At 45.2% G+C, this 19,113-nt stretch overlaps 1 protein-coding gene across 11 annotated transcripts; it reads left to right on the top strand.

The window, feature by feature from the left end:
* Positions 1–190: 190 nt before the first annotated feature.
* CNR1 (cannabinoid receptor 1) lies at positions 191–18,905 on the top strand. 11 transcript variants are annotated; one of them, XM_069804834.1, is made up of 4 exons: positions 331–469; positions 7,767–7,859; positions 8,302–8,358; positions 13,390–18,905. In XM_069804834.1, the coding sequence occupies exon 4, from the start codon at positions 13,451–13,453 to the stop codon at positions 14,870–14,872; it is 1,422 nt and encodes a 473-aa protein (XP_069660935.1). In that variant the 5' UTR covers positions 331–469; positions 7,767–7,859; positions 8,302–8,358; positions 13,390–13,450; the 3' UTR covers positions 14,873–18,905. The 11 variants fall into 11 exon arrangements, with proteins under 11 accessions (XP_069660942.1, XP_069660935.1, XP_069660932.1 ...); XM_069804838.1 differs by lacking the exon at positions 331–469 and adding an exon at positions 1,453–3,130; XM_069804837.1 differs by lacking the exon at positions 331–469 and adding an exon at positions 7,177–7,596.
* The last annotated feature ends 208 nt before the right edge of the window (positions 18,906–19,113 follow it).

The raw sequence follows: 19,113 nt of genomic DNA, 5'->3' as shown, positions 1-19,113 counted from the left end.
CGGTGGCGGCGTGTGCCGGAGCCGCGCCGGGCGCCCGGCGGCTCCCGCGCTGCCTCCCCGCGCCGAGGCGGCGGCGGCAGCGGCGGAGGAGGAGGAGGAGGAGGAGGAGGAGGAGGAGGAGGAGGAGGAGGGCGGCCGGGGGCGGCGGCGGCGGCCTGGGGGGGTGGGCGGCACATGGAGCGGCGGCGGCGGCGGGGCGGCGGAGCCCGGCACGCCGCCTGAGCCCGGCGAGCGAGGGCAGCGGTGGTCGGAGAGGAGGCGCCGAGGGGAGGGAAGGCAAGAAGGGGAGGCAGCCGGGGCGGGGGGTTGGGGGGGGGGAGAAGTCTCTCACCTCCTCCTTCCCCTCGCCGGCACCGCCTCCTCGGCGCTCCCCAGTGCCGGGGTGCCCGGGCGGGGCGGCGCTCCCGCTCCCTGCCGGGGGTCGGCGCGGCCGGAGCAGGCGGGGGACGCGGCCGGTGCCGTGCGGAGGGTAAGGACGCCGCGGGGCTGGGAGGGACGGGGGCGGGGGGTGTGGGTGGTGAGGCGGGTGCCCCCCCGGCCGGGGGCCGGGTTAGCCGTCGTCCCCCTCAAAGTTTGTTGGCGGCGTGGGTGTGTGGGGGGGGGGGGGGGGGTGGTGCGGGGGGTGACACCGCCTGCCCCGACGGCGGAGAGGCGGCCGCCTGCGGGAGCATCCCTCCCCGGGATCCTCGCGCTGCGGGGACGGACGGACGGACGGACGGACGACGACCCCGGGGAGGAGCGCGGATCTCGCCCCCGCCCCGGGCAACGGCCCCGCGCCGCCGCCGCCGCCTCGGGCGGTTGGGGGGCGGTTGGAGGGTGGCCCGCGGCCACCCGGGAGAAAAAGCCGGTGGCCCGAGGTACGTGGTTTGCTTTGGCGAGCCCGGCCGGAGGACGGGGGGACCCCGGTTGCCGTGGGGAGGTGCGGGAGGCTGGTGGCGGTTCTGGTGAACACGCGTCTATTCTTCTGTGCGCGGAGCCGGCAGCCGCCCGGGTTCCCGCAGGACCTTCTCTGACCTCGGAGGTTTCTCCTCTGGTCCGAACCCAGCGGGGATTGAGGGCGGGTGGCGTTCAGGCCGGTTTCCCTGGGCGCTTTTCCTCCCGAAACTCTTGCCGTTGAGGCTGTGACCGAAATAAAAGGCGGTCCTTGGCGGTGTGCACAGCGATGTTCCGTTAGATGTCACTTAGGCATCCAGCATCTTCAGAATATCCCGGTAGGGTTTTTGGTGGGTTGGTTTGTTTTTGTCTGAAATTCGGAGGTCTGGGGGGAAAACGGCCGGAAAAAGAGTGAGCTTTTTAAACTTCACGCAGTGTTTGTCATGTGAAATTTCAGCTGTTGAGAAATAATTCTGGGTAACCAGATGGGCTTATTTTAAATGGGCATCTTTTTGTCTCAAAGACGCCTGCAAATCTCCATTGAGAACACCCCTGGATGAGGTATGTACCGAGCCTTTGGTAGGAGAGAGCTCGTTACTGTGATTTCAGTTTGATTAAGTAAAATGGTGTCAGAAGATGAAGTCCATAGTTTTCCTTCTTTCTCTGAAATTATCATCAGTGTTATTCTCTGTATGGCAGCAAATGTTTGTATTAACAGTTTCGGCATATGTTGTCTTCTTTCCGAAGATAAAGGGACATGTATAACATAAAGCCAGATAACAAAATACTCCTTCTTGAGTACCTGCAAGTTTTTTTTTTAAAAAAAAACCGTGGTGTGGCTTTTTTAACCTGTTAAAGGTGTAGTAATGTTTGGGTTTTTGTTTTTGTTCCTTAGCTGTATCATCTTGTTTTCTCATTGTTATTGTTCACCTTTTCTTAAAGGAATATTGCATTCTCTGCTGGGGGTGGCACTGCTGTTCACATATACCAAGATCATGCAAAGGATCCGAGTGATATTTAATATGATAATTTAATAACAAAATGTACAACATTGCAGAAATTACATGGGTGTGCTTAATTCTTTTCGGATTACACCTCATATCAACTGCTAGCACGGGTTTTCCCTTCTCAAGAAAGGAAAAAAACCCTGTGACTATAGTAGGAATATTTATCATGCAGGCAGAGTTTATTAAATCAGCCGTAAAAGAAATGAACGTAACATCTTTAAACAGTTTAGAGGATGGATGTGTAATTCCTGATTTGCTTGAGGTTAAAATTAGTTTTGTAGCAGTCAGGAACAGCTTTGCTTTATTATCTGTTGGTCTTTGGAATGAGAGGCAGAACCATTAAAAAAAAAAAAAACATTTTAAAGCAGAATTGATAAAAGCAATAACTGTTTGACTGAGCCAGCAGGCATCTATTGCCAGGGGGAAAAAAAAAGTTGGCTAGGTAAAGAAATCGACTATTTGCTCTGAATTTACCTCGTCAACCATTCGATAACACCTAAACCCACAGTAGTCAAATCAAAATACCTATAAAACTCAAGGTGAAGGTGGAAGCAGGTTATAGTATTGTGAGGATGAGCCGGTGGGCGCCTTTCATCCTGGCTGTTGTTCTTTGGTGAATTATGTTAGCTCAGTTGCATAAAGGACCCCATTAAGGGCTTTCATGCTCTGCTGAAGGAATGGCAGGTCTTAGCCAATGCAAGCCTTTCTTTCCCTTTCTCTGTTCACAGGTTTCTAATTGGGCAACAGAAGTTTAGAAATGAAATAACTTTTTTTTTCTTTTTTAAGTAATTTCTGACTTTCAGCCTTTAACGTGGCCATCCCAAAATGCTTGCAGACTGTCATCCTGCTGCAAATTTTGGTGCTGAAGGTGTTGCACGCTAGAGAGGGAGAGCTGGGATGGCTTTCCTTTCTATTGAGTAGTAGGTGAGGAGATTAAGAGGCAACGGAGAACCCAAACCCGTGTAACCACTTAGTATTGCCCAGTAATTTTACAAATACATCGCCATTCCTGGTTCTGCAGGTCTCATGCGCTGTCTTCTACTCACCTAGTTTCTCTACTTCTGCACATTTTAAGAGAAATTACTGCAACTTCTCTGAAGCAAACTTTGTGACCTCTTACTAGTCATGCTATCGGCTACCTAGGCATCCACAGAATTAATTTTTCTCGACGGTGATTGCTCTTCCGTTTCTTCGCAGATGTCTATATTGGCTTTATCCGAGTCTCCTCCTGAAACAGTAAATGATTTTAGGTATGTTTCACTGCAATTTCCCAAATAGTTTAGGCTGTGTATAATGATGAATGCTCTACAAAACCACGCATCAACCACGTAAGTGAGAATTTGGAGATTTTTCTCTTCTCTAGCAGCAAATTTGCACAGTCTGCTGCTGATTTAAAATATGTACTGCGGACGACCCTAACACTGGGATTTGGCCAAGTTCAAAGCAGCTGTGCAGATGGACACAGAAGACAGAAGGCAGAGGGAAATAGACCCTTTTAATCATAACAAGGCTGCTCTTGTTTTCCTATCTATAGTGGAAATGCATGCCAGCCCCTCGTACTTAAAAGCAAGCTTGCAAATGTGCCAGAATAGACAGCAACAGCATTTGTTGTTAATGCAAACTTAAAAATGTGACAACCTGTCTTCTCAGTACTGCTCTTTACATCTCCATTTCTAGACTGACGCTGTACTGCTGCAAAAAGTGCACATCCGATCGCTGTCGGTGGGATAAGAATTTCCTCCCCAGAACTCAGGCTTGTTGAAAGTGCAGGGCTTTGTTAATGATTGCTGAAACCAGCCACGACCTGTCCTTTTGAAATGGTTATAATGACTTATAAATCAATTTCTCGTTAGAAAGAACTTTTTTTTTTTCTTTTTCCCGAAGGTGCCATTGTTGCCCATGAAAAATGATTGGGTTTGCAACATAAGGTTGGAGCACGTTTTATTCTGCCATTTGTGCCTCATGCAGGGGCATTATGGTGATGCATACACCAAGCCTGGTTCTGCCTCTCTTCAGTAGGAACATCTTTTTTTGATCAAGCTACCCACATCCAAATTACAGATAAAATAGATACTTCACTACTGTGTGTGTTAGTATAATGTCACTCCTTACTTTTTGGCTGGACTATTGGTGAAACTGGATGTGTTACACATTTCAGATGTTGTTTTGTTTCTGTAGATAGAGACTAGATGGTATCAAATAATACCTCATCCTGTGTTAACCTGTTTTATGGCAGTTGTATATTCTTAAGAAAGGCGTGTTTACTCACTACAAAGTACTGAGCAGGAGCAGTTCTGTAGGGAATACTGTCAGTTCCCTTTCAGACCTCACTGGAGTAATTTTCATATTTCTGCATTTTAGGAAACCTTTAAAAGTTTGTGCTTAGGGGCTTAGCAGGCTCCCACCTTCCCTTTTTGGTGAATGTGAAACATGCTCTCAGAAACCACTGGTTTTAGTCAGTTCTTTCTCTGCTTTAAACAATGCAGTACTGGAGTCCAGACTATGCATATGCCTGGAAAATTAGGTGGCATAGGTTTGGAGCGTGTATATAGGTTACCTATATGTATATATACATGCAAAATAATTTTTACAGGATCTTGGTGATAGAAGTATTCGATTTAGATTCTTGCTTTTCCCCAGGAAGGCTGTGTATAAGGGAATTCAAAAAGATACTCAGCAGTCATCTTGCCTATATTTTCTGCACCTACACTTCTAGCTTGTCTCGTCTTCTTGTCCTCTGGTACCAGGAATTTGAGTTTACGCATGACTAACACTACTGCAGCGTTTGTGAGACTTTAATTGTTTCTCTAGGCATGTGTATGTGTTTGTGTATGTCTATCTGTGAGTTTATGCATAGAAATATATACATACACACACACACACAAAGAAAAAGTCATAACTCATCCCTTGGTATCTTTTAACTGTTTCTCAAAATCTGGTGTAATTTTGTCTGGAGTCTCTCCGCAATTTCTTGTTCTGGCTACTTGGATATCGGATTCTACTGTAATTCTTTCTCACTTGTCCTCTTGTCTCCCTCTCTTCTTTTTTTAAAAAAGAAAAGCATCTGCATATTTCGAAGACACGCACCATTGCCAAGCAATCTGGTGTAGTGGCTTAATATGCTGGCAAATAATTTCACAAGTTGTTTGTGTGTGTGAAGGCAGTATATTTGAATATCATTATATTCTGAATGTAGCTATGAAGAGAGTTATCTGAGCTTATTTAAATTTTATGAAAGGCCAGACAGCTCCAGAAATGAAAGAATGTTTTACATTTTTTAATTGGAGTGCATATTTTCATCCTTTGCTAATGCTGATGGCGTGGGACATTGCCTTTACCAAAAGCCTTTCTGTCCTAGCTTCTGAGCACTGCCAGTACTTACTGGCCTAATAACAATTTTCGGGAGAAGCAGACTCCTGAGGACTGAGGTAGAAGGGATGTTGCTTTGCAATGTGTTGCTGACTTTCTGCGCACTAGCTTTCAGTCATTGCTTTTGGTGTGTTTACCTGCTGGATGGGTCACCCACTGGCTGCATTTGAGCCCTTTCTCTTCCTTTCCACCTCTGAGGGCTGTATCCTGTACTTCATTTTCTTTAAGCAGTTTGATTTTTATTCATGTCCCTGGCCAGATTTGCTCAGCTGATCTCTCCTGAGTGTCCCCAGCTCAGTCCCATGTGCCAGCGCGTACAGCGCTGTCCTTTTCTGTGACCTTACCGGGGATGGCTTCTTGGAGGCCTGTGCGTCTTCCTTCGCTGTTTGAATACACATCAGAAATGGACTTTCAAAAGAGCAAGTCCTTGCCTGCGGAACAGTGGGTCTGTTCTTTCTTTACAGTGAGATCTGAAAATCCCACTAGCTATATCCTTCAGCTTACGGAGGTGTCTCTGAAGTTCGGATAGCTCAGAAGAGGAAGGAGGTTTTCTCTCGTGAGTTTTCTCCTTCACCTGATCTGCTTTCCCCATGCCGATTACAAAGGCAATTCTTCTCTTTCCCTAAAATCTGAATGCCTAACTCCCGGTGGCTCCTTCCACTTGGGTCTTCCTCTCTTACGTTTCCCCAGTTTGCTCCCATCTCACCTGGAGACGTCCTATTCCCTGTATGAGGAAAGTAGTTATCTCTCCTCTCTCCTCCCAATCCCCCTCACACCAATCACTTAACCCGCATTACCTTTGCTCTCAGCATCTCCTTGCTACCTTGCTATCTCACAAAGTCCTTGATTAAAACTTGTTACCGCCACAGTTTGTTGCGGGGGCGGAGGCAGACAGGCACTCTGTGCAGTTTATGAGAGTTCTCCCTGGAGCCTGATGTTTTTGCTACCTTTCTGTCTCTCATCCCTTAATAAAGTTCACTTATATTTTCTGCTGCAAAAAATTCGTGCCCTTTTTTGTTCTGCTCTGGCCATTACATGAAAGCTGTTTTCTGGGAGTGGTTATCTCTCCCCCCCCCCAATGTGTTTTTCCCCAGTTTCATCCTCTAGACGTTACATTCTTCTGGGGACCTTTAGCGTTTAGCCTCCAGTGGAGCCTGGGTCTTTTATGTCCTGCTCTGCTCTTTCAAATGACTTCTCTCCCTTCAACTACACGTTGTGTGCTAAGCTGCTGTCTCTTCTAGGTACTTCCAGGAGACTGACTGTTCAGTCCCCATCTCTTTTGCACCTGGCTGGGCTTCTCTGTCTCCATTTAACATTTATGTCAGTTCTGCTCAGCAGCAGTAAGCTCCTGCACCTTTTGGCTTCAGAGAATCACTAGAAAAGAGGCTGGAAATGAAGCAATTTCTGTTGGAATATTGAAATCCAAGATAAGCCCTTTTGTGAAAAAGAAAAAGTTTGAGAGTTCAAAATTGACCAGGTTAATGAGTTCTCTTCCATTTTCTTTAAAATGTAAATACCATAACATTGTATCGAACTTTTCATATTACCTGTTCCTTCTGCTTTATTGGGAAATGGGTCCCTAAACTGGAGCTGATTTTAAGCAAATACCAGGTCACTCTTGCTTCACTGCTTCCCTTTCGTCTGAGCCTTTCATACTTCAGCAAGCCTCTTCATCCTCTCTCAAAACTCTGTCTTTACATGAAATTAAGATGTATAAAGTAAACTGTGAAAGATCTTAAAATCCTGTGTTGTTTTAAGATAGCCACCTCCTCCTTCCCTCCTTTCTCCCGAAAGCCAGGCAGACCAGCTAGCTGTAGTTTCCCATTAACGTGACCCTGATGGTCCCCTTGCTGGTTTGTGACTTCAGTACTTCGTCTTGTCTCTGACTTGGTAGGAAATGGGGGGGGGGGGGGGGGGGGGGGGGCGCTGTATTTCACAAGCTGAGGGGTTTCAAGTGAACTCAGGAGCTTTGGGGGTTTTTCACAGGCAGGTGGGGCAGCTGTCCCTGCTCTTCCCCCTGCAGCTGGCTGGGATGTGGGAGACACATCCTTGGTTTGCTTAATTCAGAGAAGGGGCTTCAATCTAAGCCTCTCAGTCACAACGCGTGCACCCTGCCTGCTGGAATATCAGTTAGTGCCTTTATTTCTGGATGTTTAACTCATGATCCCACGTGGAACAACTGGAGCGGTTTAGAGATGGGCGGCAGAACAGAGAGGCTGCCAGCACGCTCACCTGGCTTGCAGGAGGGCAAAGTTCGGGTCCTTCACCCGCACCAAACCAGGACTTCAACCTCGCTTTTGAACCTCTCTGATCTTAGACAGATGCATATGCCCCGGCTGTTTGGGAGGTAAGGCACAGCCTTTTTTCTCTGTGCCTGCAAGTCACCTGTGGTAAAACTGGTACACACATCTCGCCAACAAAACTTTGGAGGGAGGAAATAATGTTATTTCTTTTAAAAACATTGTCGGTCACTGATTAATGCTCTGTTTTCCCCCTTGTTTTGTTTTTGCCGTTCAGATTGTCAGCTGCTGGATGCTGGCGGGTGTCACATAGGGGCAGTTTGCCCCCAAATTAGAACAATTCAGCCCCTATCCTGCTAGCGTGCAAATGGTACGTTAACTAACATAACCATGTAGCTGTTGTTGCTTGCTAATTAAGGTTCAACTTGCCAAAGATATCATCACGTTACATAAGAACAAAATTTGGTTCAGTACTTGCATGCCCTAGTTTACCCCATAGCCAGTAGTGCCTTGCTGTAACTGGAAGACAGCAGCCCTCATTTGCTCCTCTCCTAGTGTCTGTGGTCCTTCCCGATCCCTCATGCAGAGAAAATTCCCACGGAAGTGAATGCAAGTTTTCCTGAATTAGGAGTGACAGCGTATTTGCTGTTTATAGCCTAGGAGTAGCACAGTGTTGGAGATGGAGTAGTAAAACAGTAAATAGGATAGGGGTAACATTGCTTTCACATTCTTTTCAACATGTGTTTTTTCCTTGCTCGGTGTTCCCGAGCCTTTGAGTGCCATTTCTCAGACTGCACATTTCTTTCTCCAAGGCTTAGAAACCTTGTTCTGTCCTCGAAGCAGTATCATTCATTGCCATATGGGATAAGGTAATTATTAGCCATATAAATTTTCATTTTATAGGACAGTTCTAATTCCTGGAGGCCAACAGTTACTATGGTAGATCTCATTTCTCTCAGCTGACTACGCAGGAGTATAAATTACTGCTGTTTCTCCTGTGGTAGTACTTTGCAGAGCCAGTTTGGTAGGAGTCCCAGTGTACTGGGCACTATGCGAACTTAGAAGATAAAGCTCTTCTCTGAAGGACTTACAAGCCTTATAACGTGTAAGCAAAGAGAATGCATTTACATATTTTTATGCATTCAAAAACTATGTTTCAATTATACCTACTTGTCCTTTAGCCTGTTCTTAATTAGCTGTGGGTATCGTAGAAGAAATGTATAGACATAGAGATCAAAATATTTTCTAAAATAGAAGCTAGAAGGGTTTGATTGCAGATTTCCCTTTGTTGTTTTGATTCCTTTTCTTGCCACGTCAACATTTTTGCAGTTATCGGTAGCATCATTGTATTGCTCATAATTACTTTCCAAGGAAGAACGCAAATATTCACTATTTCTATTCAGGCTATTAAAATTGCTCTATCAATCATCCTGGTTGGAATATGATAATAAATTCTTCCCTTTCTTTAGACAACAATAAAAACTTTCCAGCCCTCCCTCTCCCCCAGAACAACAGGAGAAGGTAGGTAATAGCATTTTAATGAAGTTGCATTCTTGTGTTCCTCGAGTGAACTGGTCCTGTGGACCAACGAGAAGTCCAGGGGAGGTATAATTCCCCGTGTTGTCCGAGCCGAGTTAGCAGCCTTTTACGTATCACATATTTTAGATTTTACCTAAGGGGTCTTCATATTCAGATAGCATCCAAGCTTTTTTAAGGCTATATGTAACCACACAGCAGAGGGCAGTGCTAAGACTTGCCCCCTCACCTCTTCACTGGTTCTTTTGCTTTGAGGGCAGAGCCTTACAAAGTTGTGTCTTCAACCGATGTTTAACACCTCCTGTGTTTGAACCCCGGTAAAGCAGGCTGGAAGAAAGGGCTGGAGGAGGTTAAATGCAGGTCTCTGCAGACAGCTTAGCCGTGTGTTTGTAAAAGCCACTCCATCTAGTGGCAGTCCCTTTGCACAGCTGGTCCGGCAGTGCCCATCAACAGCTGCCCGCTGATGGGAGAAAAGTCTAAAATGGTGTTCAGCTACGGGTTTTCTGGTTTTGGTCTTCAAGATAAAAGATGCTTGAAATGTTGTATCCGTTGTTTAATCCTTACCCGTAATCATAATTCATTACTTGCTGCGAATTGCTGCATGCAGTCATGGAAATATATCGAAAATTTTGAGTGCCGGCATCAGCGCGGGCTCTTCCTCATCTTTAATCAATGCTTCAGTTCTTTTTAAAGCTGTTTTAAAGTGAGTGAGGTGGTAGAGCTCATTTAAGGAAGGGATGAAGCGGAGAGCTTTGGAGACTCCAAGGCTGTGTTGGAAGAGCGGACTCAAAGGCCCGCTGACTCCCTCGCTGCCGCCCTTGGCGTAGGGGACCTGGCTGCAGCACACGGCCATCTCCCCAGCCCGTCCAGAGAGGACAGAGCTGTGCAGGGGACCCTTGTCCTCGAGGGAGGCTGTGAGAAGCCACAGAGGCTCCCAGGGTATTTCATGTAGAGATGGTCATGGGTCTTGAGCAGGATCGGGTCGGGTTGGTTTGAAGCCAACTGCAAAGAGCAGTGTGGCCACGTGGCGTGGGCTGTCCTGTTGCCTGCTCGTCACTCCAGGTTCGGACAGAAGAGCTCAGAGCCAAAATTTGTACGGCACTGGCACGTGCACCTGACCAAACGAAAAGACTAGGAACTAGACCGCTGGTTCTGCCATTGGCTTTTCAGTCTGTGTCAAATCGTGCAACACCTCAGACTGTGACCTGGACTCTCCTGACAACTGCAGTGCCAAAAGCCCGGTCTTGTTTTCACTAGACAGCTGTGGAAAACCTCGCTGATCGCTTCAGTGCCTTTCAGTATTGTAGCTTATACCGGGACAAGCCAGTATCTAAATTAAAATAAACAAAATTTCAGTAAAGTGCAATTCCAGAATGGACGAATGGCTGTTTTATTGCAACTTTAATAAAAATCAACTGCTACTTGAATAGGTGCATGCACGCATACTGCTAGAAATTTCCAATTATGATATTCCCAGCAGCAAACAAAAACAAAATTAATGTCAGCTGCATCCCCCAAAGCCTAAACTACACCACTAATGAACTCCCAAGTACTCTCAAACAAAACTCTCTTTGCAGAGAAAATCAGGTGGAAATTACTGTAATAATCTCAATGTAAAAATACAGAGGGAAAAAAATCATTGAAATTCAGAGTAGGACTTGCGTCTCCTGATCCCATTAACAGTGTTGTTAGCATAGCATATGCATGCATAGTGATATTGTCACATAACTCACTGCCACCTTCAAAAGAGCACACAGGAATTTGTGTTCTTTCATTTGTATTTCAAACAAAGGTAGGGGTTGCACGGCGGCTTGCACCTTATTCTGAGGAAGTCTATACTTACATGACTCCGGCAGGAACCAGCTACCTCCTAACAATTTGTTTGTCTGTCTAGCAGAAGTGCTCAGTTGCATACAATTTTTGAAGCTTTACTCGAACATCATCTTGACATGGGGCTGTGGCTTTAATCATTGAAATGATTGTCTTTCTTCTGTCAGAAATAAGCTGGAATAACAGAGAATACCACAGCCATCTTTACGTGTTTTTAGAACTACTTGATTTAATATTTTTTGGGTAGTTTTCAAATGAATAACACATTCGTCACTTCTGGTTTTAAATTAGTGTTACAATGCCAAGTTTAAAGTTGCCAGACTTCACCCAAAGCAGATTTGTCAGCTGTCAGCAGGGTCATCTTTGCAACATGTAACATCTGTAAATTGTCCTAGGAACAGCTGTAAAGCACCTTCTGGAAGAAAAGCACCTTATGTATTGGATTATTGCTGTTCATTTTTAATGTGTGCTTCAGTCACATTTCCTTCCCTGACTGCTCACACCCTCAAAATTAAATTCCTTAATACTGTCTGTCTCGCTAATAATTATGTTGTTATTTGCTGAGCAAACGATGTCTGCAAAAGCTGACACAGCCAGTGTGTATTGTGTGTTAGACTATCCCGGTAAGGCTTGTTTGTACTCATCCTTGTTTGCAGCACTGGAGTTGCAGTGTCTTCTGGATGTCTAGGTTCATATATTCCCTTTAATACTCAGTGTCCAGACCTGCTGAATCAAATGCAAAACTTTAAAGAACTGTGGAAAAAGTCGTGAGTGTTCAGATGCTATGTGTAAGTGCAGTATAAATATCTCATCAGCCAAATGATCTCTGCTTGTTTTGGAAATGCGCATGATTTCTTCTGTTTTTAAGTGTTGGTATTGTTCTAGAGAGGAACCCTTTTCTTCTTTCTTTCAGTTTTTATGGGAAAACAGCTGTGGTACTTACTGTGCAAGTTTCCTCTTTAGGAGTTGGGGTGATCAGTACTCTGGGTTTTGGCAGATAATCCTTCGTGGCCTTTCTGGCCATTTATTGTGAGTTGTGTAAAGTGAACAGGTTAAGTCAGTACAAGCCTATATGTGGCATCTGGGATTTCCTGAGTGTCACAAACAATTTCCTCCATTCTCAAAGCATGAAGAAGCTTGGTTTTGCTCCTGTTGCTGATGTAATCTTCAAGGTGTCCCATAGCAGATGCAGAATAGCTGTAGCACACCAAAGCAGTGATTCTGGGTCTTCTTTACATTCAGACCACTCTCAGCCACTCTGGCAGTGGAAGGGGGCCCTAAAGCAGATGTTCAGAGCATATTCAAGACATGTTACATGGGCAAAGTTATATAAAAGAGCACAGCATGAGAAGAGCTGTAAGACCTGTCTTACATGTTGATGCATGTAAGATGCTCAGATGCTGATGAGGGTGCTCTCTCAAGGGTACCCTGACCGGGAATTGCAGCCTGCAGTTAATCACCATCCATGAGCAAAGGCTGGGCATGATGGGACTCAGAGACCACTGGGTACCCAAGGACCTTCTGCTGGGCTCCCCCTTTCTGAGGGGACAGAATATTTTTGAGGGTGTCCCCAGTGGGACGAGTTACATTTCCATGCTTCTCACAGGAGCAGTGGCTCCTGGTCCCTTTTGCCTGGAGTTTTGGCCAGAGCTGCACTCTGACCCAAACTTGGCACCATGTTTTTCTAGGCAAGCGTGAACTGCCCTGATTGAGGCTTCTGATCTATGCAGAACGGATCACTGGTGCACTCGCTGACTTAGCAGTGCTGGTCACCTTTCCTGAAACTGCGGACAAGGCTGGGTAACAACCCGCCTCCCCCATATAGCCCAAACATCCCATTTACCTTGGTTTGCTTAGCAGAAGGAAGGACTAGAGTAATGAAGCTATATCTAGATCCCTTTTTTTGTGGATGAAGTACCTTGCTAATAAATTTGCAATAACAAATGCAGGATGTTAGTAGACCTCAGATTGCTGTAACAGGCTAATCTGAATATACAGGCATACGGGGTGAACTGTGAAACTTAAGAGTGCATGGCTCTTTCCCTGTTCCCTCTCTGTTGTCAGGTTTTCAAAACCCTCGGTGCCTTTTGAAAGAAAAGCAATGAAGGTGATGATTCAGTTTAATGCTGCTCTTGCAGTGGCACCTTGGTATTATCTAAATGAAGCAAGCCAAAGGAATATTGGTCAGCAAGGTACTTTGCAATCAGAAGCCAAGTTCAGATCTAGAGAAAAATACCTTTCTGGTGGAGTGGCTCAGAAGGTTTTGATGAGAAATGAAAATTACTTTCCTGTGGAATACTCAGTTCCCTGTGCCTCTGTTTTTCACGTCGCTTCTTAGTGTAACTCAGTTTTAGTGAAATCCAGGTGATTTCTTTCTAAGTGCTCGACTCACCCGGATTCCCACAGGTGGCAAAGGCTAGGCCTGCACTGAATACAAGCAAAAGGTTGATTTTGTTTGACACAGTCAAACTAAGTTGTTTGTGGAGTTTGTCTCCCTGTTTATCTTAATGAAGTCTGATCTTTTCCCCTTCTAGGATTTCCTCCAATGCATTTTTCCCTCCCCCAAGTCCTTCTGAAACCAACAAGACTGGGGTTATGAAGTCAATCCTAGATGGCCTCGCAGATACAACTTTCCGAACAATCACGACAGATCTCCTTTACGTGGGCTCCAACGATATCCAGTACGAAGACATGAAAGGCGACATGGCATCCAAGCTGGGATACTACCCCCAGAAGTTCCCCCTCTCTTCCTTCAGGGGTGATCCTTTCCAAGAAAAAATGACTGCGGGAGATGATCCCCTGTTGAGCATTATTCCCTCCGATCAGGTCAACATCACAGAGTTTTACAACAAGTCCCTGTCCACATTTAAGGATAATGAGGAGAACATACAGTGTGGGGAGAACTTCATGGATATGGAGTGCTTTATGATCCTGAACCCCAGCCAGCAGCTGGCCATTGCCGTGCTGTCACTCACCCTGGGCACCTTCACGGTCCTGGAGAACCTCCTCGTCCTGTGCGTCATCCTCCACTCCCGAAGCCTCCGGTGTAGACCCTCCTACCATTTCATTGGCAGCCTGGCTGTGGCCGACCTCCTGGGCAGCGTGATTTTTGTCTACAGTTTTGTGGATTTCCATGTTTTCCACCGGAAGGACAGCCCCAACGTCTTCTTGTTCAAACTGGGTGGAGTTACAGCCTCCTTCACCGCCTCCGTAGGTAGCCTTTTCCTCACGGCAATAGACCGGTACATATCTATACACAGGCCACTAGCTTACAAAAGGATTGTTACCCGACCAAAGGCTGTCGTAGCGTTTTGTGTGATGTGGACCATCGCTATTGTAATAGCTGTTCTTCCTCTGCTCGGCTGGAACTGCAAAAAGCTCAATTCTGTTTGTTCGGACATATTCCCTCTCATCGATGAGACATACCTGATGTTCTGGATCGGGGTCACCAGCATCCTCTTGCTGTTCATTGTCTATGCCTACATGTACATACTGTGGAAGGCTCACAGCCACGCTGTTCGCATGATTCAGCGGGGCACACAGAAAAGCATAATCATCCAGTCTACGGAGGATGGTAAGGTACAGATCACTAGGCCCGATCAAACTCGAATGGACATCAGGTTAGCCAAAACCTTGGTCCTTATCCTAGTCGTTTTAATCATATGCTGGGGCCCTCTCCTCGCCATCATGGTGTACGATGTCTTTGGGAAAATGAACAAGCTCATCAAGACTGTCTTTGCCTTCTGTAGCATGCTCTGTTTGCTGAATTCGACAGTGAATCCCATCATCTACGCTCTGAGGAGCAAGGACTTGCGACACGCCTTCCGCAGCATGTTCCCCACCTGCGAAGGAACTGCGCAGCCCCTCGACAACAGCATGGAGTCTGACTGCCAGCACAAACACGCCAACAATGCGGGGAATGTGCACAGGGCTGCCGAGAGCTGCATTAAGAGCACAGTTAAGATTGCCAAAGTTACCATGTCTGTCTCCACGGACACAACTGCCGAAGCATTGTAAGTCACAGACTTCTCAGCATTGCGAGAAAAGGAGTTAGTTTAAAAAAAAAAAAAAAAATAACAACAGAGAAAACCAAACCCGTGGCTTAACGTGTTTGTACCCTCCTGTAATATTTTTTTTGGTTTGTCATTGTAAGCTGAGCAATGATTGTGTTAAGAGCATTACCATCAGCCAGTTCTTCAGGTTTTACAATTAGGGATTCAAATTTTCAAAAGTTTTTTTCTCAAAAAGTGTTTACTGAATAATAGTAAGTTTCCTGAAAGAGCACAGAGAAAATACCAGGTTAGCAACGGTTCCTTTTGGGGTTGTGAAGAAAAATTGTGAAACCTAATTGAAAACTAATGCATCCTAAACCAATACCACGAAATAAGAAAAAAAGCCTTGTAATCATGCTGTTCATTTCAATGTGAAGTGTATTTCACGTCTGTAAGTAATAAGAGTTTTTGATTTTTTCCAAAAGCGGCAGTGCTGAGTTTTAGAGGTTTTGTAAAACGTGTCGTGTCCTGTGAATTGTATGCTGTTTTATTCTGTGTTATTGATATTTGTCTGATTAAACAAAGTGATAAGGTAGACTTCCGTGGAAGTAATGTGAAATGTGATATGTAAACCCCATTGAAAACACTTACTGTATTTGAAGAATTCCTATGAGCTATTTTGGAAATTTTACACTTTTAGTGGTCTTCTGTGGACTTAGAGGAGAGGCTTTGTGTTCTACTAAAATTATTTCCCCACTACCTTTATACTTTCACATGCATACGAGCGTAACAGCAACAAAGGAATAGAGGAGGAAAGTAAGAGAGGAATGCATTGGTTCAGACTTTTAAATACCACTGCATTTATACAGAAGGACGTTTATGGTTTTACAGACTATCGCCCTGCTCTTGGGCGTTGCGTGAACACGAACACTGAAAAGCGAAGGTCCTGGATATTGGCTCCTTTAACAGGCAACTGGTTTGAAGCCACGTGCTGGTGCTGGACCACTGAAGACAGCATGTGTCAGACTCAATGTGCGATGTTATCACTGTGCAGTCAATGTATACTTGAAGTGTGTCGCATTCCTGTATCCCAGGTTTAAGCAGATTCAGAGCCTGAGATGCCAAACTCCCGTCTTCACTAAAAGAGGAGGAAATATTGTCAGACTTAGACATTTTCTTATTGTGTGAGCGTGTATATAAATAAATATCTATGTGTGTGTATGTGTGTGTGTGTGCGTGTGTGTGTGTGTGTGTAAGTATACTAATCAGTGTGAGTCATGGTAGCATAACTAAGATAGGACACTATGACCAAATGTAAACTGTATTTCTTGTTGCACGCTTTGCACACAAATTCTGTTTCTAAAATTGAGTTCTTCCAACTGATTACTGATGAAAGTACCGTATTAAGAACATCCGCATCCACTCTGAGAGGTGTATCCACGTGCTAGAGAAAGCAACCTTTCAGTTGTACTTGAGCGTAAGAGGAACAAGAGGCAGAGCGTGGCATGAGCCCGCACTGACAACTGCAGTGGCTGTCAATGGTGTTCCTGAAAACAGAGAAAGCCAGAAATAAATGATAATCTGTTTTAAAGCCATCAGTATTCAAATCTGATTGCTTGAAATGAGGTTGAGTCTCACTGTGAAACCAGAATACAGATGACGAGGTTTGACACTATCAGCTTTGAGGAAGAAGTTCTTGAAGGAAAATGGTGACTGTTCCGTGGTGGGATTGTTTCTACAGCCTGGGACTTTCACAAGGAGCATGTTACTGGATAGTCTTTGAGGCATGGCTATTCTGTAATTCTGTTCTACATCAGAAGGTCTGGGGTCCTCTCCTCTGCTGCCTTGCTTTTTTGGGCCATTTCCTCACCCTTCTTCTGGCTGATTTCTGCCAAAACAGCTGCAAAGGCGGCTCAGCCCGTTATCTGCCCGATGCTTTGCCGCGAGAGGGGTGACCCCCTCCGTGGCACCGGGCGAGTGGAGCCAGATCCGCGCTGCCCTGCCGCCCGTCCTCAGGGGGTACGCAGGGAGGCGGGGGGGCAGCAGCCCCGGGTCTCCGGCCGCCGTGGTGTCCCCATGGCGTTTCTCATGATACCTCAGCGCGGGCCAGAGCAGCCGGTAGCACAAGCGGCTCCGCGGGGCCGTCAGCGGCTCCAAGGTCAGGCTCAGCGAGGGGTGGCACATCTTAAAGATCCGGGGGGGCGAGGTGCTGAGCAGGGGCTGGAGGACGCAGGGGTACTTTCCTCCTCCACCCCCCTCCCCTGCAGCTTACCTGGGTGGTGGGATGGGGCACCACGCTCTCGAGGGGGCCGCGGCGGTCAGCCAAAACCGGCGGGTTGCAGAGGATTCCCGGGGGACGTGCGAGTCCTCCTTCTGAAAGATCTTTCTCCTGTCTGGGTCTAGTCCGTCCTAAAGCAGTCCTCTTGGAGGAGGCAGGGAAAGCCCATGTGAAGTGTAAAGGTGTTTTAAGAGCCATTTTTGAAACTGTCTTCTTGTGAATTAAATGCAAACTTCGTGGTCTTTCGTTGTGCATTCAAGTTCTAAATTTTACATGATAAATCATGGGACAATGGGGCTGTCTTGGCACTTAACTTGGTGCTTACTGATATAATAAGAAATAGCATCCTGTGAAATGTTACTGTCTGCCATCAGTATCTTCATTTGCATAATGAGTTTTTCTAAAGCTCTGGGAACTCTGTCAGTTCACTTGGAACCATTTATTAAAGAGGTGGCAACAATTTCCCTACACGTTGCACACTAAGTAGAACTACTCTTTCATTAGAAAAATCTGCCATTCCAAGATAAGCTGTACTTACACTTCAGCTTTAGGTATTCCCAGTTTGCAGTTGCCTACCTTCACTTAGTGATAGCACAGCCAAACGATAACTTGTGTTCCATGGCCACCCACACCATCATCATCGACCAACCAACAATAGTTGCAGTTACATATACGTACCAACTCTAAGTGTTGCGTATCTACTGAGAAGACCATCTATGTCATATGTGTGCAGAGTTAGATTCTCAACAGTCTAATTGTATATTTGTATAATATAATCTCCTCGATGCTGTGCAATCACTATCCACTTGCACTGGCCTTTCAATAAAAATTTTAGTGTGTCTATTGTGAGATAGACAGCGCATTTTACCTGCTGTTATTGGGCCGAATGTATGTAAATAAGTGAAAAATAAAAAAAGTCATCTGTACAAGCAGTGGCCTAAAAAGTCTGTAATTGTAGATTAGGACAATTGTTGAAGTTGCTGTGACATCTCAAATGCTACCTTTGAATAAACTGTTTACAGGGTTTCTTGGGATGCTGTTTTATAGTGAAAGGAAAAATCTTTCCTTGTGATAATATGAGGTAAAGAAATTGGATTACCTGAGCTTTTTATTTCCAGTGTTTCAAAGTGGAGAACATAACTCTTTATTGTCTGTAAATCTAACATTATTACTTCCTCTTAGAAGAATATTGTATCATTAGATGTTTGTTTCAGCTGGTAACATCCTTGCAACTGCTGCAATATTTTTCATTAGCAACCTGTATAATAGTTTGTACACAAGTACTGTTCAGATTGTCATGAAAAGTAGCTTTGACCATTTACCTACCAGTAGCAGAATAGTATTTCTGTAAGATTTCCAGTGTATTCCTACCATATCATATTTTATTTCTATAATGTAATTAAACTGTTATTTATTCAAGGAGAAAAAGTATTCCTCTACTTTTTTGTTTTCCAAATTTTGAGATAACTGAGGAAGCCACGTGATGATGCTGCCTCATCCCACAATCTGGTGCTCTACGTTTTGTTTATAAGTTTGTCTGTCAGATTCTGAAACAACTGCTTAAACAACTTGACAACAGGTTGTCAAGCTTTGTGGGTTTTAATTGTACGTTGATATGTTTGAAGGAGGAGGTAGATTATATATTTTATATTTGTGTATTCAGTACTATGGAGACAAGAGAGAAATGACATAGTTAAAACTGAATCGCCTGTTATGTAGGCAATTTCCCCTTTCCTCTGTATTAGCCAAAATGCAATAAATCTCTTTTGCCTTCCTCAGATGCATATGTTTGCACAGAGATGTTACATTAAGACAAACCCATATACTTCAGGAAAACAAAACACAAAAGAGCAGAAGAAAGGAATACAAACTAAAATAGTGCTGCCAACAGCAACGATGCCCTAAATTAGCTATTTGTGGTTGTAAATGTAATCGAGGGCTTGAGACAAACAAAAAGTTAGTCTAGTTTTGGCCATGCCAGTGGGGGC

This window comes from Haliaeetus albicilla, chromosome 17, assembly GCF_947461875.1.
Source record: "Haliaeetus albicilla chromosome 17, bHalAlb1.1, whole genome shotgun sequence".
NCBI classification, from domain to species: domain Eukaryota; kingdom Metazoa; phylum Chordata; class Aves; order Accipitriformes; family Accipitridae; genus Haliaeetus; species Haliaeetus albicilla.
The sequence above is the reverse complement of the archived record's forward strand: the minus strand, read 5'-3'. Positions and strand labels throughout refer to the sequence as shown.